General features: G+C 41.8%; 3 protein-coding genes, 1 long non-coding RNA gene and 2 pseudogenes across 5 annotated transcripts; 2 read left to right on the forward strand and 4 right to left on the reverse strand.

Moving 5' to 3' along the window:
* Window positions 1-129: 129 nt before the first annotated feature.
* Window positions 130-1,196, reverse strand: LOC130139382 (uncharacterized). The gene is made up of 2 exons (XR_008817592.1): window positions 1,056-1,196; window positions 130-180 (listed from the first exon to the last, which is right to left on the reverse strand). It is a non-coding gene; the product is annotated as an uncharacterized LOC130139382 (long non-coding RNA).
* Window position 1,197: 1 nt separating this feature from the next.
* LOC115687921 (uncharacterized) lies at window positions 1,198-4,063 on the reverse strand (annotated as a pseudogene).
* Window positions 4,064-4,069: 6 nt separating this feature from the next.
* LOC115687873 (bifunctional protein FolD 4, chloroplastic-like) lies at window positions 4,070-5,249 on the forward strand. The gene is made up of 2 exons (XM_030613572.2): window positions 4,070-4,306; window positions 4,874-5,249. Exons 1-2 carry the CDS (start codon window positions 4,132-4,134, stop codon window positions 5,233-5,235), a joined length of 537 nt encoding a protein of 178 aa, XP_030469432.1. The 5' UTR covers window positions 4,070-4,131; the 3' UTR covers window positions 5,236-5,249.
* Window positions 5,250-6,133: 884 nt separating this feature from the next.
* On the forward strand, window positions 6,134-11,728 carry LOC115687871 (uncharacterized). The gene is made up of 5 exons (XM_030613569.2): window positions 6,134-8,017; window positions 8,793-8,977; window positions 9,062-9,232; window positions 10,110-10,565; window positions 11,152-11,728. The coding sequence occupies exons 1-5, from the start codon at window positions 6,499-6,501 to the stop codon at window positions 11,587-11,589; spliced, it is 2,769 nt and encodes a 922-aa protein (XP_030469429.1). The 5' UTR covers window positions 6,134-6,498; the 3' UTR covers window positions 11,590-11,728.
* An 847-nt stretch (window positions 11,729-12,575) lies between these two features.
* Window positions 12,576-15,660, reverse strand: LOC115687872 (bifunctional protein FolD 4, chloroplastic-like). Of its 2 annotated transcripts, none has more exons than XM_030613571.2 (5): window positions 15,379-15,660; window positions 14,491-14,810; window positions 13,688-13,924; window positions 13,436-13,603; window positions 12,576-13,115 (listed from the first exon to the last, which is right to left on the reverse strand). In XM_030613571.2, the coding sequence occupies exons 1-5, from the start codon at window positions 15,551-15,553 to the stop codon at window positions 12,945-12,947; spliced, it is 1,071 nt and encodes a 356-aa protein (XP_030469431.1). In that variant the 5' UTR covers window positions 15,554-15,660; the 3' UTR covers window positions 12,576-12,944. The 2 variants fall into 2 exon arrangements, with proteins under 2 accessions (XP_030469431.1, XP_030469430.1); XM_030613570.2 differs by having other exon boundaries at window positions 14,491-14,816.
* A 1,786-nt stretch (window positions 15,661-17,446) lies between these two features.
* On the reverse strand, window positions 17,447-20,580 carry LOC115687918 (uncharacterized; annotated as a pseudogene).
* Between the last annotated feature and the right edge of the window lie 395 nt (window positions 20,581-20,975).

Below are 20,975 nucleotides of genomic sequence, written 5' to 3' on the forward strand. Positions count from 1 at the left end.
ACTCGGTCAGAAAGAAGAACGGAGTGAGAGAGATAAAAGTGAGACTTACGAAGCGGCGGCGACGATCGACACATCCTTAGTGGCTTGATCATACACCTTCATTGCCCTCTTCGCAAGACCATACTCCTCTTCCAATTTCGCATATTGAAGGTACAGAGGTTTTACTTGATCAGAAGGGGTCTAATGGGCAGAAGTAAAATGACACAATCAAATATTAGGATTAGTTCAATGACTATAGGTATAAAACATCAAAGTACGCCATCACTTAACCATCTAAACAAAATTCATCAACACAAACATACTCAAAGAGATTGGCAAAACGATTTTATGATAGCAATATTGCCAAATTCACCCCTAGATTGACAAACACTTAAAACTATCCAAAGAAACCAGTAAGATTCATATGCTACAAAATTTATTTGCTACTGAAACAAACACATCAAGAAACAGTGATTCGTGCAATCATAGCATAAGGTGTGACGTTAACAAAATTCTTCCAACGAATGTAACTAAAACCAATCCGTATGGAATTACATCACTCGAGAGTTAGACTATTGATCATCTCAGTCTGTGGAGTCAAATCTTTCATCTTTGTCTTGACTAATTCAAATACTTGCAGATTGATGAGAATACGCTGGGGCAGTAATTCAAATTATAAGTCAAAACCAACACAATCGAGACAAACTTGTCTCTTTTATTAAATTTTCCTATGAACTAACCGTCCTACCGAATGATCACTGTAGCATCACAGACTCACAGCTCCACCTAGTTAGGACTAAATTTCTGCATCTAGTTAAAATTAGTCAATAGCAAACAAACTAAAGTACCTACACCCAAGATATTAGCTTGCTTTATAAAACTCCCTAAGAATATCATCTGTCATACAACTTTCAACAGTATTTCCTTAAACGAAAAAAAAAAATCCCGCCAACAAGAACTCAAGGAAGACGAAAGAAAGAAAAAGCTGGTGCACCACCACATTGCTCAATCAGCTACATCTCAATAACAGAAAAATATGGACCAACCACACTAATCTGAAAAATTAATTCACATACCATTTCAATAGCATGCTCAAACAACTCTCTTGCCCGCTCCAGTTTTGTCTTTCCATATCTCCTTACAAACTTGGAGAGATAAGTAACCCATATATCTTTCACGTGAGGATACTTAAATATCTTGACGCCTCTTTCATATACCTTAAATGCATCTTTCATATACCTTAAATGCATCTTCAAAATATTTATTATCCTGCACGCGAAAAAAACATTAGCATGATGTCTCCGAAGATAAGAGCAAGGAGAGACGAAGCAAGTTGTTAAAATGTATTCATACTTCCAACAGAACCGCATAATTGATTATTATCTGTGGAGTGGCTATTCTCAAATCTAAAATAGGCTCATAGACTGCACGTGTGGACTCCAAGGTACCCAGGCTCTCCTCCAAATCCACATAAAATGTCCACAGTCTCAATGATTTGTGCACCTTTATCTGAACTGGTTCATTCCCATCAGCAGCCACTGTAAGAAAAATAAATCAACCAATTAGATTCAGTTTGCCGATCTTGAGCCTCTACATGGCTTTGACAGAAGTTCATTTTCCTTTCCAACACCACCACCGATAATTTTTCCCGACAATCGTTTCTCAGAAATGAAAAGCTAAATGTTCTTTATAGAGCAAAACAGGCCATGATTTTTTTTTAATCACGGTCAAAAAAAATGAGAGAGAATGACATTGTTCTTCAGAATGTATCCGTTTGCCATTTGGAGAGGTTAACCAATAACAAAGAGAGATAATTAAATTTTGATTAGAAAAGGAAAAAAAGCCAAATTTGTGCTTGTCATCATAAGCCATATTAGCTATCAAACAACAGAAATTTGTCTCGCAGAGACATCACAGGATCCAAAAAGACTCGTTTATGGGAAAATAGTATGTAAAAGCAAGACACAGATCACCAAATTGTGTGCCTATGGCATGTTCTCTTGGATGACGAGTGCTAATCATTTTCTCAGAGTGGTTTCAGTAGTTAACTATATGCATAGGACAGACTCTTCTCAAGTTTCATATGATTGCACAGTTAATAGCATTTCATCCCACTGGAGCAAATGATAAACTAGTTTGTCGATAGGAAGCTACATGTACATCAGTCATTTTCATAACAGTCACAATGGCCTGCGAAACATCCCAAAATAACATAAGGAGAATGTAAATGAAACAAATCATGCAACACAGCTGAAATGCAGTAACATCAAGCATTTGAAAAGGATACAAGTAGACAAGAAAACAAAGACAGTACCTCTTCTTTTGACCTCAACTGATGGCTCTGCAGTAGCCCTTCTCATCAACTCAAGTGCCTTTTTGAAGTTGTTATGCCTCAACTCCATCTCAGCCCACTCACACCAAATACTGGCCAAATGATCAACGGCCTCGTAGTTGACCTGCACTGCTTTGTCGAAAATCACTCTCGCATTAGCGATATCTTTGTGGCTCTCGTATAGCTTAGCAAAGGCTACCCAAAGTGTATGAGGTTTTCCAACAGCTTTCATCGGATCTACAGTCCTCACTGCTTCCGTGTACGTAAGAATCTGCTTGGTGGGATTACCCTCAAATAGCTTTACCCTCCTGTGCCATTGCTCCACATTATGGGGATTTTGCCGCAATAGAACGCTATTAGCTAATTCTGGCCTGCGGACCATCAAATGCTCCAATCGAGCTAACCTCAAATCCACATCCTTATCATCATGTAACCAGAACCCATCAAGGATCTTCTTCTCAAACTTAGCTACTGACAAATTCACATCCAACCTGATATCTTCATCCTCTTCAACACCATTTTCCTGTACCCCATCCTCTCCCTCTCCCTCTTCGTCATCCTCATCACTCAGATCCATGTTTTCCATCTTGTAAGCAAGCATGCTCTCCTCGAACTGCGCATAAGCATCAAATATCACACTGAAATCCCTCACGGTAAACACCGTCTTCATGCCCTCCTCAAATATGTCCCTTGCCTTCTCATGTAAATTCCTCCTGATATAGTATTCAGCAAGCGACATCCACAACCTCCCGACCTCATCAGTGAACTTCCTAATCCCACCCCTTATAATCGCGTCAACATTAAGACCCGAAACCTCCGTAGCATGCTTCGTGAGCAAATCACACAACTCGAGCCACAACCTATGCTTGGTCTTCCCCTTAATCGAGAAAAACTGATCATCGTTCAGCACCGACGCCAGCCTCTCCGCCACCTCTTGCCAGAGACTAGAATTCACCAAGAACTCAATGAAATCCTCGATGTGAGAGGGGTCATACTTCAAGTACCTCCTATAAACTCTAAGAGGAGTCTCGATCGGCATGCCCCTCCGGCTGACGAACACCAGATACGGCTCCCAGATACGATCGTGCTGCGTGACGGGAAGTGCGCAGAGCACCCGGTCGAACGTCCTCCGCGTGCGGGTGATCAGCTTCTGCTCCGTGAGCGAAAGCAGATACATAATCCAAATCCGGGGCATCTTGTGCATCGTCACCAGCGCCCTCTCGAACGTGTTGTTCAGGGTCTCGTACTGGGAGTGCGCGACGGGCAGGTTCCGGACGATCTCGAGGCGCTCCCGGAGGTACGCGTGCCACAGCTTGTAGCTGCCGGGGAGGGCCTTGCTCGTAGATGACGAAGCGCTTCTTGAAAGGGGAGTCGGCCCTCGCAATCAGGTAGCGCCACCACAGTTTCAGGCTGAAGGGGTTCCGCAGGAGCTCCTCCTCGTAGATGAGGTCGTCTTGCGACGGGTATAGCTCCTTAGGTATCGACATCGCGAAGCACAGAGCAAGAAAACCAAAACCCTCGAAAACCCAAGAGGGAGGGAGGGAGGAAAATACGACGAACCCACTTCGGAACGATGCAGGCGCAACGCGAAACCGCAGCAATGGCGCCTAGAGAGAGAAGGAGAGAGAAGTAGGAGGACCTGGTTCAATTGGAGCTTCGGAGTCGGCGAACGGGGGAGGAGTTCGTCCCTCTTTCTCTCTCTCTGTGGCGAATCAAAGGAGGGACGCCATGAACGAGACGAGGCTGGTGGGACGAGAAGCTGGTCTTGCGGACGTACGCCGTACAAACGACACGATTCCGTTCGGAGAGAAACCCCGAGAATGGTGGTGATCAGCGAGTGTTCGGCTCCAACTGCGTCTCGCTGCTTCCCCGTGAGCCTCCGCAAGGACGCCGCCGGCGTTTTGGTCCGCCGCTTGTCGCTGCCCCGCCGTTCTTGGTCCTCAAAGGACCCGTCTTTCCGGACCCTCGCCGTCCGCGCTTCGACCCCACTTTCGGGTCGGTCGCTATTTCCGTCGTTTTCGTGTCTTTATGTACTTTTCTTTGCCTTCTCTGCTTGATCTTGTGATGGAGCTTTATTTAGTTCGAGCTCAACAAGGCTTTTCTTGGATGCTCGTGAAGTGCGAATGGTAGGATTCGTTTGGGTAGTGGGATTTTTTTTTCCATTCGTTTGTTGCAAGTGCTTTCCAAGTGGGATAAGAAGATGAAATTTAATCTGTTTCGTTAAAAAAAATTTTTATGTTTTATGGGTTTAGAAATCACAATAAGTAGAAGTACGTGAAATGTAGCAAGATGATGGAATTTTCCTGACGTAAAATTGCTAACATATTTCGAAAAATCATCATCACCTATCAAGAATTGCCGACTCGGCTTGCCAAATCCGTGATTTTGGTGAATTTTCAGCAAGATGGAAGCTGGAGAACTTTTCTTGGACCGAATGAATGAAAGGGTTTTGCTTTCCGTGAATATAGATTGAGATTTGAGCTCTTTTTGGCCTGATTTTTTTGCGCGTGGAAGATGCAACTTTGAAGCGTGTCTTAATTTATCGTGTGTGTGAAGCTGCAGTGGCAAGTGAGGCTTGTGCCAAAGTGATTGACGGGAAATATGTTTCAAAACTAATCAGAGACGAGATATCAGCTGAAGTATCCAGAATGAAGGAGGCAATTGGGGTTGTACCAGGGTTAGCGGTGATCCTTGTTGGCGACAGGAAGGATTCCGCAACTTACGTACGCAACAAGAAGAAGGCTTGTGAGTCGGTGGGGATTAACTCATTTGAAGTGCAATTGCCCGCAGACTCAAAAGAAGAAGAAGTGCTCAAGTTTATCTCAGGATTCAATGATGATCCTTCGGTTCATGGCATCCCTGTTCAGTTACCATTGCCGTCAGTATGTTCCAATGCTAACTCCTTTTACTTTCGTCCCAATTAATCCATGTGGAGTGAACAAACTCGAGTTTCTTTGTTGTCCCTTCTTTGTTGTTGTGAGAAATGTCTAATATTTTGGAGCTGAATACAGTGGATATTTTGGAGCATGAAATGAAATTAAAATGACTAAGGAGACTAATCCTCTCAATTAGTATTCTTGTGTTTAACATAAATTAATTTTTGTCACACAAATTTTTTTTAAATTAATACCCCAAACTAACGCAAAAAAACCCAATCTGGCACTCTTTACCAAAATCTACCCCTCGTTAGCATTCCGCCTATATCCCATTAAAATTCGTAACTGTCAACACACGTGATAAATGATTGTAGGACGAATTTGACTTAGAAACCTGAAAAATCCACTTTGCACCATCACGTATGCATATTAACGAAAAGATACATTTTGTTCGGAAAATACTAATTTAGGAATTTTTGTGAGACGAAAGATAATTTGGAATGTTTCATAGTATACTAATTTGAAAATTTTAGTGGTATTAACCCCATAATGTGGTACATTATAAGATATCATGTCCAGCACGCGAAAAATTCGGAAACAAGAAGAATTCATTCACGTACTCGAATTTTTATCATAATTTATCGCGCAAGATATATGTCAAATTTTTATCACAGTTATAAACGGAATCGATCACTCCATTTTGATTTATGATCCGCACGTAACCAAAATCTCGGCACACAAAATAAAGGGCAACACAATGGATTCATAAAAATTAGTACATAGTAAATTTGTCAGATGTTTGCTAGTTTTAATCTAGGGTAAAATTGTACCAATTTGGATTTTTACCGAAACGATAATTTGACTTATGAGTGACTGTGGTGATGAAAAAGTAGAAGTAGCCGCTCCCATGAGCAAAAACACCAAATCCGCTCTTCTTCTTCTTCTTCTTCCCGCATCTCCACCACTGCGAGATAGAGAGAGAGAGAGACGCCATTGTTGCGGATCCCGAGTTCATCATCTTCCTCGCAGAAAGGTTAGGGCTTTCTCGTCCCACCAGCCTCGTCTCGTTCGTGGCGTCCCTCCTTTCATTCGCCACCGAGAGAGAGAGAAAGAGGGACGAACTCCTCCCCCGTTCGCCGACTCCGAAGCTCCAATTGAACCAGGTCCTCCTACTTCTCTCGCCTTCTCTCTCTAGGCGCCATTGCTGCGGTTTCGCGTTGCGCCTGCATCGTTCCGAAGTGGGTTCGTCGTATTTTCCTCCCTCCCTCTTGGGTTTTCGAGGGTTTTGGTTTTCTTGCTCTGTGCTTCGCGATGTCGATACCTAAGGAGCTATACCCGTCGCAAGACGACCTCCTCTACGAGGAAGAGCTCCTGCGGAACCCCTTCAGCCTGAAACTGTGGTGGCGCTACCTGATTGCGAGGGCCGACTCCCCTTTCAAGAAGCGCTTCGTCATCTACGAGCGCGCCCTCAAGGCCCTCCCCGGCAGCTACAAGCTGTGGCACGCGTACCTCCGGGAGCGCCTCGAGATCGTCCGGAACCTGCCCGTCGCGCACTCCCAGTACGAGACCCTGAACAACACGTTCGAGAGGGCGCTGGTGACGATGCACAAGATGCCCCGGATTTGGATTATGTATCTGCTTTCTCTCACGGAGCAGAAGCTGATCACCCGCACGCGGAGGACGTTCGACCGGGCGCTCTGCGCGCTACCCGTCACGCAGCACGATCGTATCTGGGAGCCGTATCTGGTGTTCGTCAGCCAGAGGGGCATGCCGATCGAGACTCCTCTTAGAGTTTATAGGAGGTACTTGAAGTATGACCCCTCTCACATCGAGGATTTCATTGAGTTCTTGGTGAATTCTAGTCTCTGGCAAGAGGCGGCGGAGAGGCTGGCGTCGGTGCTGAACGATGATCAGTTTTTCTCGATTAAGGGGAAGACCAAGCATAGGTTGTGGCTCGAGTTGTGTGATTTGCTCACGAAGCATGCTACGGAGGTTTCGGGTCTTAATGTTGACGCGATTATAAGGGGTGGGATCAGGAAGTTCACTGATGAGGTCGGGAGGTTGTGGACGTCGCTTGCTGAATACTATATCAGGAGGAATTTACATGAGAAGGCAAGGGACATATTTGAGGAGGGCATGAAGACGGTGATTACCGTGAGGGATTTCAGTGTGATATTTGATGCTTATGCGCAGTTCGAGGAGAGCATGCTTGCTTACAAGATGGAAAATATGGATCTGAGTGATGAGGATGAGGATGAGGAAGAGGGAGAGGGAGAGGATGGGGTACAGGAAAATGGGGTTGAAGAGGATGAAGATATCAGGTTGGATGTGAATTTGTCCGTAGCTAAGTTTGAGAAGAAGATCCTTGATGGGTTCTGGTTACATGATGATAAGGATGTGGATTTGAGGTTAGCTCGATTGGAGCATTTGATGGTCCGCAGGCCAGAATTAGCTAATAGCGTTCTATTGCGGCAAAATCCCCATAATGTGGAGCAATGGCACAGGAGGGTAAAGCTATTTGAGGGTAATCCCACCAAGCAGATTCTTACGTACACGGAAGCAGTGAGGACTGTAGATCCGATGAAAGCCGTTGGAAAACCTCATACACTTTGGGTAGCCTTTGCTAAGCTATACGAGAGCCACAAAGATATCGCTAATGCAAGAGTGATTTTCGACAAAGCAGTGCAGGTCAACTACAAGGCCGTTGATCATTTGGCCAGTATTTGGTGTGAGTGGGCCGAGATGGAGTTGAGGCATAACAACTTCAAAAAGGCACTCGAGTTGATGAGAAGGGCTACTGCGGAGCCATCAGTTGAGGTCAAAAGAAGAGGTACTGTCTTTGTTTTCTTGTCTACTTGTATCCTTTTCAAATGCTTGATGTTACTGCATTTCAGCTGTGTTGAATGATTTGTTTCATTTACATTCTCCTTATGTTATTTTGGGATGTTTCGCAGGCCATTGTGACTGTTATGAAAATGACTGATGTATATGTAGCTTCCTATTGACAAACTAGTTTATCATTTGCTCCAGTGGGATGAAATGCTATTAACTGTGCAATCATATGAAACTTGAGAAGAGTCTGTTCTATGCATATAGTTAACTACTGAAATCACTCTGAGAAAATAATTAGCACTCGTCATCCAAGAGATCATGTCATAGGCACACAATTTGGTGATCTGTGTCTTGCTTTTAAATACTATTTTACGATAAACAAGTCTTTTTGGATCCTGCGATGTGTCGGTGAGACAAATTTCTGTTGTTTGATAGCTAATATGGCTTATGATGACAAGCACAAATTTGGCTTTTTTTCCTTTTCTAATCAAAATTTAATTATCTCTCTTTGTTATTGGTTAACCTCTCCAAATGGCAAACTGATACATTCTGAAGAACAATGTCATTCTCTCTCATTTTTTTTGACCGTGATTAAAAAAAATCATGGCCTGTTTTGCTCTATAAAGAACATTTGGCTTTTCATTTCTGAGAAACGATTGTCGGCAAAAATTATCGGTGGTGGTGTTGGAAAGGAAAATGAACTTCTGTCAAAGCCATGTAGGGGCTCAAGATCAGCAAACTGAATCTAATTGGTTGATTTATTTTTCTTACAGTGGCTGCTGATGGGAATGAACCAGTTCAGATAAAGGTGCACAAATCATTGAGACTGTGGACATTTTATGTGGATTTGGAGGAGAGCCTGGGTACCTTGGAGTCCACATGTGCAGTCTATGAGCGTATTTTAGATTTGAGAATAGCCACTCCGCAGATAATAATCAATTATGCAGTTCTGTTGGAAGTATGAATACATTTTAACAACTTGCTTCGTCTCTCCTTGCTCTTATCTTCGGAGACATCATGCTAATGTTTTTTTCGCGTGCAGGATAATAAATATTTTGAAGATGCATTTAAGGTATATGAAAGAGGCGTCAAGATATTTAAGTATCCTCATGTGAAAGATATATGGGTTACTTATCTCTCCAAGTTTGTGAGGAGATATGGAAAGACAAAACTGGAGCGGGCAAGAGAGTTGTTTGAGCACGCTATTGAAATGGTATGTGAATTAATTTTTCAGATTAGTGTGGTTGGTCCATATTTTATGTTATTGAGATGTAGCTGATTGAGCAATGTGGTGGTGCACGAGCTTTTTCTTTCTTTCGTCTTCCTTGAGTTCTTGTTGGAGGGATTTTTTTTTTTCGTTTAAGGGAATACTGCTGAAAGTTGTATGATAGATGATATTCTTAGGGAGTTTTATAAAGCAAGCTAATATCTTGGGTGTAGGTAATTTAGTTTGTTTGCTATTGACTAATTTTAACTAGATGAAGAAATTTAGTCCTAACTAGGTGCGGCTGTGAGTCTGTGAGGCTACAGTGATCATTCAGTAGGACAGTTAGTTCATAGGAAAATTTAATAAAAGAGACAAGTTTGTCTCGATTGTGTTGGTTTTGACTTATAATTTGAGTTACTGCCCCAGCGTATTTTCATCAATCTGCAAGTATTTGAATTGGTCAAGACAAAGATGAAAGATTTGACTCCACAGACTGAGATGATCAATAGTCTAACTCTCGAGTGATGTAATTCCATACAAATTGGTTTTAGTTTCATTCGTTGGAAGAATTTTGTTAACGTCACACCTTACGCTATGATTGCATGAATCACTGTTTCTTGATGTGTTTGTTTTCAGTAGCAAACAAATTTTGTAGCATATGAATCTTACTGGTTTCTTTGGATAGTTTTAAGTGTTTGTCAATCTAGGGGTGAATTTGGCAATATTGCTATCATAAAATCGTTTAGCCAATCTCTTTGAGTATGTTTGTGTTAATGAATTCTGTTTAGATGGTTAAATGATGGCGTACTTTGATGTTTTATACCTATAGTCATTGAACTAATCCTAAAATTTGATTATGTGTCATTTTACTTCTGCCCATTAGACCCCTTCTGATCAAGTAAAGCCTCTGTACCTTCAATATGCGAAATTGGAAGAGGAGTATGGTCTTGCGAAGAGGGCAATGAAGGTGTATGATCAAGCCACTAAGGCCGTGCCAAGCAATGAGAAGTTGGCAATGTACGAAATTTACATAGCACGAGCAGCTGAGATATTCGGTGTCCCAAAAACAAGAGAGATCTACGAGCAAGCAATAGAAAATGGGGGTCTTCCTGACAAAGATGGGAAGGCTATGTGCTTGAAATATGCCGAGCTTGAGAAAAGCCTGGGTGAAATAGATCGTGCTCGTGGAATTTATGTGTATGCATCCCAATTCGCTGACCCAAGATCTGATGTTGATTTTTGGAACAAGTGGCATGAATTCGAGGTGCAGCACGGGAATGAAGACACCTTCCGAGAAATGCTTCGTATTAAGCGCAGTGTTTCTGCAAGTTATAGCCAGGTATGCTCTCATAAATCTCTTTCTTCACTTGTGTTTTCTATTCATTATAGATGAAAGTATTTTCTTCTGGAGAATGTAAGACATCGTTCTTTTGCTCTATTGGCCATTATGATGCTCGCTTCTGTTTCTCGTTAAATTATGATAATCAGAAGAAACATGATTTTTTCCATGAAGGTGACTGAGTAGTGTAGTTGGTGTTTCTGCGGGAAATAAATAAAGTGATTGTCATGCCAAGCGGCTGAAACAATTTGAGCTGTTTTCTGCAGTAAGAAGCCATTTAGCATTGAAACTCATCAAAATCCTAATATATATTTTGTGATAATAATCATTGTCTGAAATAAATGGTAAGAAGGGGAAAAACAGAGTCAAAGGCATGATTTAAGTCTAAATTGCTTAATATGGGACTCAGAAATGATTTACAATCTGTTATATAACTAACTTCATGAGCAAATGACTCTTACTTCTCTTATATATTTTAGGGTTAGCCCCTTTGCATACTCCTGCTTGCTCTCTGTACAACATCATCATGTTAATGGAAGTCGTGCTTTTCTAACATTAATTTCTGCCTTTTCCCTGTACTCTTTAGACACACTTCATTCTGCCCGAGTATGTCATGCAAAAAGACCAGAAGATGGATCTCGATGATGCAAGAGACAAATTGAAACAGGCTGGAGTTTCGGAGGATGAGATGGCCGCCCTCGAGAGGCAGCTTGTGCCTTCAGCCAACGATGTCACCACGAAAGAAGGGAGCCGAAAAGTTGGCTTCGTGAGTGCTGGAGTGGAATCTCAGGCAGACGGAGGGATAAGAAGTAATGTGAACCAGGAGGACATTGAACTGCCGGACGAAAGTGACTCGGATGAAGAGGATAGAGTTGAAATCGCGCAAAAGGACGTGCCGTCAGCAGTTTTCGGAGGGTTGGTTCGGAAGAGGGAAGACTCCGAAAAGGACGGGGAAGGCAAAGACGGTGAGAGCCGTCTTGGTGCCCTGGAGAGAATTAAAAGACTAAAAAAGGCTTCCAGCTGATGTAGCGATCGACTCGAGCATGTCAGTATCTTAGATGAAATTTTTGACCAACTTATGTAGTCAGCTTAAATGGGTACCTGAGTTTGCTCCTTGTACTGAAATTTTCAGATGATGTATTCTAGAGCTTTGCTGTGTCAAATCCTTGCATTTTTCTGGTTTCACAGGTGTATACCCCTCGAGTATTTAAAATGTTTCTTGGGTATATCTTGTGAGGACAAAATGCCTCCACTATTCGCATCACAAATTTTGAATTGAAATCTCCTGGAAATTTCATCTAGTGTAGTCAGCTGTTTTACGCCTATAGGATGTCTAAACAAGTCTAATGTATCGTGCTTTGAATACGCTTCTTAAATCAATCATTTGACAGGTCTGACTTTAGCAGATCATGTTCAGTTTTTCTGGCGAAATTGGGTTAGTGTGTTAGTTCTTTCTTTTTTGGTCTTAGGTTAGTGTGTTAGTTCAATGCGAGTCAGGGTTCCATCTTTTCCATCTTCATTTCTTTGCTATGAATAGTTTTCGACTCCAAATGGGGCTTGAAGAATCCACTTTGTGTAGTCACGGTTCATATTGTATTTTGGGAAAAAGTGTCCAAAAAGTTTAAACTATGCTTAATGTGGTTCACGGTACTCATTGCTGGAATATTGAGTCTATGGATACCCCCTCTTGATGGCAACGACACTGTTTGTGCAACGAGTGTGCGGCCCAGCCCGCATATCGTACTGATAATTCCTGTGACACTGTTTGCACACTACGCAACAATGTCGAAGAATTCCAACGTCTCTTCTTCTCGGTTGGTTACACAAATCGAGTACTTTGTCGTCGACACAAAGTGTGAAAACGGTCTACTTTGGGCATTAAGACTTACGCAAAGAGGAAAGTAAGTATCCGGAAACAGTCCTCATGCAAAAGAACTCAAGGTTTAATCTGACATTTGACATAGTAAGGCTGCGTAAATCATATTTGCCAAAGGAGCTTACAACAGGACAGAACCAAAAACAGAGACCTCCACAAATCGTCCTCACAAGTCATCATGGATTAAGCGCAAAAGCACAGAGACACCACATTATACATTCCCATTCTGAAAATATATTCACCAAATGCGAATACAAGATCACCACAAAATTGCTAATCCTATGAGCTCTATAACACGCTGATTATGGGATTGTTTCTATGCAGAGCTTTAACTCCAGAACGGAAAAAAAGAGTTCATTACCTATCTGATCAACTGAAAAGACAGATAAAAACAGAGTCAGGGACATCTGCTGGTAAACACCGTCCTCGTTGATAACAAATCCTCTCGCACCATTTCAGAAATTGTCTTGCGAATTGTAAAGTAGCATCTGCAACATCTACACTCATTGGAAGTTGTGTGCCCTCTTCGCTGATGTGAGAGTATTAGAGAGAAGCATTGCTATTGTCATTGGACCAACTCCCCCTGGAACAGGAGTGATAGCTGATGCTACTTTACACGCCTCCTCATAGCAGACATCTCCAACTAGCTTGTAACCCCGAGAGCTTTTTGAATCCTGTTACAAGCACCAAAGACATAGGTCTGCAAACATCAAAACTCGAAAGTGTGTCCAATATGAGCCGGAACATTGCACCCATTACAGTACAAAGTCCCGTGACAAGTTGGTTTCAAAATGATAGCCAGGTCATAATGCTCATAATATCTGTTGTCTATGCAATTCGACATAAATCTTTACCACCACAAGTATCCATACAGGCTGATCAAGCCAACAACAGCCTCCATGCTAACCTCTTCACATAATTGACAGAAATAAGCTACAATAGTCATCTTGTAAATGGTAAACGTGGCACAATTTCATGATGAAAATACAATTACCTCGACTGGGTTGATCCCGACATCAATAATCACTGCACCTGGTTTGATCCAGCTCCCTCTCACCATGTTGGCTTGCCCGACAGCTGCAATTATGATATCTGCCTCTCTTGTGATCTCCTCAGGATTTTGTGTCCTGGAATGGACAATGCTGATGGTTGCATCTTCCCTCTAGAAAAAGAGGCATCGGATATATAGCAGATGAAGAAAGATAATTTCTTAAAGGCGACATCTTTTGACAAGATAGAAGTATACCTGAAGCAGCAAAGCGGCAGGCATCCCAACAATATTGCTTCGGCCAATCACGACAGCTCTCTTTCCCTTAATACCAATACCGTATCTATGCAATAGCTCTATGCAACCTTTTGGAGTGCAAGGCACAAATAGGGGCTCTCTACCTCTCATAGCAAGTCGGCCAACGTTGAGCGGGTGAAAACCGTCCACATCTTTCTCAATACTTACTGCATTTAGGATACTCTGCTCATTCACATGCTGGAAAAACAATGACTTAGCTGATAAAACTCTATGCAGAACAAGAAGATGCCATTTAATTTATATACAGGCAGACAGGGCCCAGGAGCCTTATTCCACAGTCCAACAAACTCCTGGTATGTGTTGAATAAAAAACAACTGCCTGATACACAACTCAATAACACCACATTAAGTTATGAGGACGATCTAAAAGTTCTGATCACCCCAGTGTCCTTGGCCACCAAAACGAAAATGTCATGAAAAAAGACAGGTAAATATCTAGAAACAGTGCTAAAGAATCTCACAGACTAAGAACATCAAAGTTGAAGCACAGAATGTCACATTCTCCATGAACCAGGGCATAAAATGACCGCTGTAAATGCAGTTGGTTTTAATGAAAATAACTATAGAAAGTCACATCCACTTGTAGATGTCATTGTAACTCCTCCGACAAGAACATCAAAATTCACCTTTTTAAATGAACCTTCGACTCGCAAGAATACTGATTTAAGCAAAGAAACTGGAGTTTGTTCACTCTACATGGATTAATTGGGACGAAAGTAAAAGGAGTTAGCATTGGAACATACTGACGGCAATGGTAACTGAACAAGGATGCCATGAACCGAAGGATCATCATCGAATCCTGAGATAAACTTGAGCACTTCTTCTTCTCTTGAGTCTGCAGGCAATTGCACTTCGAAGGAGTTAATCCCCACAGACTCACAAGCCTTCTTCTTGTTGCGTACGTAAGTTGCGGAATCCTTCCTATCGCCGACAAGAATCACTGCTAACCCTGGTACAACCCCAATTGCCTCCTTCATTCTGGATACTTCAGCTGATATCTTGTCTCTGATGAGTTTTGAAACATATTTCCCATCAATCACTTTGGCACAAGCCTCACTCGCCACTGCAGCTTCCCACACACGATAAATTAAGACACAGCTTCAAAGTTGCATCTTCCACGCCCAAAAAAATCAGGCCAAAAGAGCTCAAATTTCAATCTATATTCACGGAAAGCAAAATCCTTTCATTCATTCAGTTCCAAGAAAAGTTCTCCAGCTTCCATCTTGCTGAAAATTCACCAAAATCACGGATTTGGCAAGCCGAGTTGGCAATTCTTGATAGGTGATGATGGTTTTTCCAAATATGTAGCAATTTCACGTCAGGAAAATTCCATCATCTTGCTACATTTTACGTACTTCTACTTATTGTGATTTCTAAACCCATAAAACATAAATTTTTTTTTTCACGAAACAGATTAAATTTCATCTTCTTATCCCACTTGGAAAGCACTTGCAACAAACGAACGGAAAAAAAAAATCCCACAACCAAAATGAATCCTACCATTCGCACTTCACGAGCATCCAAGAAAAGCCTTGTTGAGCTCGAACTAAATAAAGCTCCATCACAAGATCAAGCACAGAAGGCAAAGAAAAGTACATAAAGACACGAAAAGGACGGAAATAGCGACCGACCCGAAAGTGGGGTCGAAGCGCGGACGGCGAGGGTCCGGAAAGACGGAACCTTTGAGGACCAAGAACGGCGGGGCAGCGACAAGCGGCGGACCAAAACGCCGGCGGCGTCCTTGCGGAGGCTCACGGGGAAGCAGCGAGACGCAGTAGGAGCCGAACACTCGCTGATCACCACCATTCTCGGGGTTTCTCTCCGAACGGAATCGTGTCGTTTGTACGGCGTACGTCCGCAAGACCAGCTTCGCGGTACGAGGTTTTTGAGAGAGAGAGAGACACGATAGAGATGGCTGCGCCTAAAACTCACTGGGAGATTATAATCGAGTCTTGAAATTTTTAAGAAATGGAATTAAATTTTGAATTTTGTCAAATTAACAAAGTCAGGTTCCTTTGTCATTTCTCATTAATATGGTTAATAAAGAAATGCAGATATGACTTTTTATTACGCGTGACCTAAGATGGCTTTGATGGCGAAAATGTCCCGTGGATTTTGAAGTAAACAATTTTCCTATAGAGGAATTAGTTGTACTAAAATTGTCGAAAAGGAAAATAAATGATCAATGACAAGGATGGAGTTCTTTCACGGTGAGAACAAATCTCGCTCTCTCTCATCTCATTTTATGCTTTCTTTTGAATCATAATCACTCTAAACTAACCAATTGACAATCATTTTTCTTACCAGATGACAGAGAATCTCAAATTTCTCGACCTCACATTTTGTGTATCCTTGGAAAATACGAACTTCCTCTCAGCTTTTAAGCATTTGGAGGCTTTGATCCTCAATTTTTGTAAGAGATTGAAGTAGATCGACTCTTCAATTGGGGACATGAAGGCCCTCCTTCGCTTGGAGTTGCGCTGGTGTGAGAGCTTCATGGAGCTTCTAGAGGAAATAGGGTCTTTGGAGAATCTAGAGATTCTAGATATTTCTCACACCTGTATAGAAGAATCACCCAAGGGTATTGGGAGGCTGAGAAAGCTCCGAGAGTTACATGCTTCATTTTGCAGCAACCTAAAAGGGGAAATGCTGAAAAGCATGTATAATCTTTCTTCCCTACAACACCTTGATTTTCTTGCTGTAAGAAGCTCCAATCGTTGCCGGATGACATTCCTTCCAGCTCAACATATTTGGGCGTCACCTATCGAAGTTGCAAATTGCCTTCACTTTCCCACCTAACCCATCTCAAGCAACTACGAGTTTTGATGTTGCGAATTTCTCGAGTGCATCTGGGAGCTTCCATCAACATTAATAAGAATTTAGAATGCTCTCAATTGACTGACGTTGAAGAATCAGAATTACTACATTCCTAAACACGCCCTTCAAGTTGGAAATCTTGCGAGTCCATGGTTGTGAATCTATTGAAACGCTGGACGTTTTACAGTTTATCCATCTAGGGACATTATCCGTTGAATTTTGCGAGAATCTACTTGAAGTTCAAGATCTTGACAAATCGATATATTTGGAAAGCTTGACTATCGTAGGCTACGGTTCAATTGAGAGGCTGCTCCTTCCAAAATCCAAGAATCTGAAGACGTTATATGCTATATGGTGCAAGAAATTAGCCGAAATTCAAGGCTTTGATAGCTTGGAGTTTTCGCAAAAGCTAAATATCAATGGGTGCACTTCCATTAAAAGGCTAGACCTTCCAAAATTCGAGAGGCTGAAAATATGAGAAGCTGATGACTGCGAAAACTTATCCGAAATTCAAGGCCTTGATAGGTTGAAGTTTTTGGAAGAACTAAGGATCAGTGGATGCAAGTCACTCAAAACAATTCTAGAGTTATCTACAATGCGGATTTATCAAAATTACTTGGAAAATATGGACTTCCTCTCAATTTTTAAGAATTTAGAGGTTCTGATCCTCAATCATTGTGAGAGTCTGAAGCAAATTGACCCTTCAATTGGAGACATGAAGGCCCTTTTTCGCTTTGGAGTTGTGCGGGTGAACGAGAATCACAGAGCTTTCAGCGAAAATAGGTAAATTAAAAGCATTGGAGCAACTCCTTTTACAACATACTCCTGGATTTTGAAAGGTCTGGCCTTTCAATTGAAGTGCTCCATTTGACATATAGCTTTTCACAAAAACTCCTACCTATTGAGACCTTGAATTTCAGCTAAGTTTTCACAGTATTCAACTTTAATTCCTTCAACTTTCTAGATTTTGGAAGGTCTAGCCTTTCAATTGAAGTGCACCATTTGGCTAATTTCTTGCATGATGCAGCATCTAATGTCTTCAGACTCTCGAATTTTGGAAGGAGCAGCCTATCAATTGAAGTGCACTAAGAGATTTTCGGGCTTTCCAAGAATTCCAACCTATCGAGGCATTGAATTTCGGCTAAGTTATTGCAATAATGAACATCCAATATTTTTAGACCCTAGAACTTTGGAAGGTCCAACCGTTCACGTCAACCTGAGATAGTCAAGTTTTCCAAATATATTGATTTGTCAAGACCTTGAACTTCAAGTAGATTCTTGCAAAATTTTACGGATAATGTCCTTAGATGGATAAACTGTGAAATCTCCAATGTTTCAATTGACTCACAACCACGGATATCCAAGATTTCCAACTGGATGGGGGTGTTTAGGGATTGTGGTGATTTTGATTCTTCAACGTCTGTTAGCTGGGAGCATTATGAATTCTTTACTAGTGTTTATGGAAGCTGCGGGATGCACTTGAGAAATTCGCAGCCCATAACTCATAGTAGCTTGGGATGGGTTAGGTGGGAAAGTGAAGGTAAATTGCGACTTTGACAGGTGATGCCCAAATATGTTAAGCTGGAAGGAAGCTGGTCTGGCAGTGATTTTTTTTCTTTTTTTGGATAATCGAGGTGTCCGCGCGGCTGGCGAGCTAGGGCTCAAACCAGCGGTAATGCCCGACTAGTCCTCGAGGGGGGCTAGCGCAGCATCCCACCGCCACGACCCCTCACTTAAATCACCGATGGGCGAATTTTGAACCTAGGACCTTTCGTGAAAGGAACTGAGCGCAAACCAACGCGACCACCGATGGGTGGGTCTGGGCTGGCAATGATTGGAGCTCCTTGTAGCCATGAAAATCAAGGCGTTGAAGGGAAGAAAGATTACACATGCTTTCCGGCTCGAACTATGGGAATACTAGCACTAAGAACGATGAAATGGAATTTCCATTACCACCCGCCAACGGTGGAGGGGATAAGAGGAAAAGTGTCAGAAAAGTTCTAAATCTATTACATTTGTGCCAATTTAATTTTAAACCTTTTTTGTGCCAATTTAGTCCTAAACCTTTTGACATAATGATAATTCAGTACTTCCGAATAATTTTGGCCAGATTTTACTAACGTAGACGCAGGACGGCCTACGTGGCACCACCGGCGCTGACGCGGTGATGCCACATAGGCCACCCCGCGTCCACGTCAGCAAAATCCAGCCAAAATTATTCGGAAGGACTGAATTGGCACAAACACAAAAGGTTTAGGACTCAATTGGCATAAAAAAAAGTTTAGGACTAAATTGGTATAAATGCAAAAGGTTTATGACTTTTTTGACACTTTTTCCGATAGTATACAACTTCAACATTAGAAGAGATAGCAAATAAGATAGTGAATTAGATATCAAATTCCAATTCCATTCCCTTCACTAATTAATTAGGAATTGTCCATTCATAATAATATCACATTTGCTATAGGGACATCACTGCGATGGTGTCGCATTGTGTTGTGTCTCATGATGGAGAACATCCATCTTTGACTAACTATTGCATTGGAATTTCTGAGGCCATCTTAGAATATCTTGATCAGTTAAGTCCTTACAAAAGTCTAGTTTTATCCAAATATGAATTGTTAAGTCTTCGCTGACATTTTTATAAGTAAATGAAAAAAAATTGGAAATTAAAATTTTTAAGGTCGTACCAAACGCATTTATGTTCTTTTCTATTTCGGGAATATAAATTTTGTGCAGTTACCAAACGCATTCTTTTGCTCAAAAACTCGTTGAGGGAATAGAAATAAAAAAAACTATTTTTGAACAAAAATTATTCTCGGAAACATAAATGTTACCACACACACCTCAATTGGCCAATACTAGGCAAAAGAGCCAATCGAAGTATCATCATTTAACCGTAGTTAGATGGGATGCCAATGCAAGGTTTTCTAATTAAAGTCATAATTGATAGACATTAGAAACATAAATGGTTCAGTTAAGGGGATATGAACTCAACAATACTACAAAGGAAAACAATGATTATTAGCTAGATGATTAGAGAATAGGATATCATTATCGAATAAGGTTTGTCATATCCAAATTTTAACTCTTTGGCCGACTTTATCCAACAAGAGAGGAGTAAATGTATAACAAGTTACTGCGAGCTCGAGTGGCCATGAGAGAGCCCAAGCTACCGTAAGCTCGCCCAACCATGGCAAATTCCGAGACAATAGGATCGATTGCGCGGTTTCTCAAATGTTGGCAAGTACGCCGAGCGTGTTAGTATCGGAGCTGCGGTGTACCTCTCCACCATCCTCAAGCATTTTGCCGTCAAGGTTTGTTCCGTTTTGGTCTTGCTAGATTGAATTTAGTTCGTCTCACCCTTTTGTTTGCCTCGTGTTGGTTTTACAAGCCGTTCCCACCCCAAAATTCCCACAGGTGGAGCTCGAACTGTCAACCTCCCACGTCTCAAAGAGACTCGTAACAAACTAGGGCGAATGTAGTCAGTCTCGCTTTAACTTACAGCAAAAGACAACAGGTTTGAAAGAAAATGAACCCAAAAAAGAAAAAAAGGAAAAAAAAAGAAAGAGGAGAATCCCATCAAGTGTTAACAAAATTCTTTCACTCTACACAATTACAAAGTCAAGAACCTCTTAATTACAACCAGCCGCTCCTCCTAAAGATTCCCAACAAAGATTACAAGAACGTCTCTCTCCCCGGAAACTGGGATCTTTCTAAATGATGAACCCAGTTCATTTGCCCCACCATCTTCTCGTGTTCCTACTAAAAAAACCATGGCCTCAATCAAAATCATCATGAGAAGACGACATTTATCTTTAAAATACAATCCTATTGCGAAAAATGAGCACGGCACATCAAACATGGACGGTGAACATGGAGGCCGACCGGTGTGCGAGCCCCGCCTCTATAGCCACCTTCACCCCAGCCCTCCTCGAGATCGGCCGTCTCACGATGCCTCTCACGACATCCGCGCCACCGACAATGTTGATTGTTGACCTTCTCGAACCCGCCATGTCCTCAACTCTCTCTCTCTCTAGTGTTCTTCTCGAGCGTGTTACTGAGATATATGATGGGATTGAGAGTGTGGGAAGGTGATGAGTCATTAGTGAGGGTCCGTGATCTTGGTTTTTATAGGTTGGAGGTAAGGAATTAACAAGTGCAATCTTGTTTTGACCGTTTGACTTTCTTGATAGATTTGTGGATTCCTAGCTGACCAACCTGGCATTGCCAACTGTCGCGTTGCATGGGCTTTGTCTGATTTGTTTTGTTGGGTTTTGACTCTCTGACCATGTGGATACGGCGGGTTTTGTTCGAAGTTGAAGACCGAAAAAACATTATTGAAAGTTTGACCCTAAATATGGTAACGTTCCAAGATAAAAGGTATTATAAACAAGCAATGGAAAAGTCC

This window comes from Syzygium oleosum, unplaced genomic scaffold (genome assembly GCF_021117445.2).
Source record: "Syzygium oleosum isolate NSW1041296 unplaced genomic scaffold, Sole_v2.1 Sole_v2.11, whole genome shotgun sequence".
Classification (NCBI taxonomy): domain Eukaryota; kingdom Viridiplantae; phylum Streptophyta; class Magnoliopsida; order Myrtales; family Myrtaceae; genus Syzygium; species Syzygium oleosum.

What these genes read in the sequence shown, in the direction of transcription:
- LOC115687871 (XM_030613569.2), top strand. Translation starts at nt 6,499, where the DNA reads ATGTCGATACCTAAGGAGCTATACCCGTCGCAAGACGACCTCCTCTAC. An exon ending in AGTTGAGGTCAAAAGAAGAG is followed by an intron (nt 8,018 to 8,792) that starts GTACTGTCTTTG and finishes TTTTTCTTACAG; the next exon opens with TGGCTGCTGATGGGAATGAA. An exon ending in TTTCTGCAAGTTATAGCCAG is followed by an intron (nt 10,566 to 11,151) that starts GTATGCTCTCAT and finishes TGTACTCTTTAG; the next exon opens with ACACACTTCATTCTGCCCGA.
- LOC115687872 (XM_030613570.2), bottom strand. Translation starts at nt 15,553, where the DNA reads ATGGTGGTGATCAGCGAGTGTTCGGCTCCTACTGCGTCTCGCTGCTTC. An exon ending in CTGCCGCTTTGCTGCTTCAG is followed by an intron (nt 13,604 to 13,687) that starts GTATACTTCTAT and finishes CTCTTTTTCTAG; the next exon opens with AGGGAAGATGCAACCATCAG. An exon ending in TCGGGATCAACCCAGTCGAG is followed by an intron (nt 13,116 to 13,435) that starts GTAATTGTATTT and finishes TGCTTGTAACAG; the next exon opens with GATTCAAAAAGCTCTCGGGG.
- LOC115687873 (XM_030613572.2), top strand. Translation starts at nt 4,132, where the DNA reads ATGGTGGTGATCAGCGAGTGTTCGGCTCCAACTGCGTCTCGCTGCTTC. An exon ending in CGCTTCGACCCCACTTTCGG is followed by an intron (nt 4,307 to 4,873) that starts GTCGGTCGCTAT and finishes GTGAAGCTGCAG; the next exon opens with TGGCAAGTGAGGCTTGTGCC.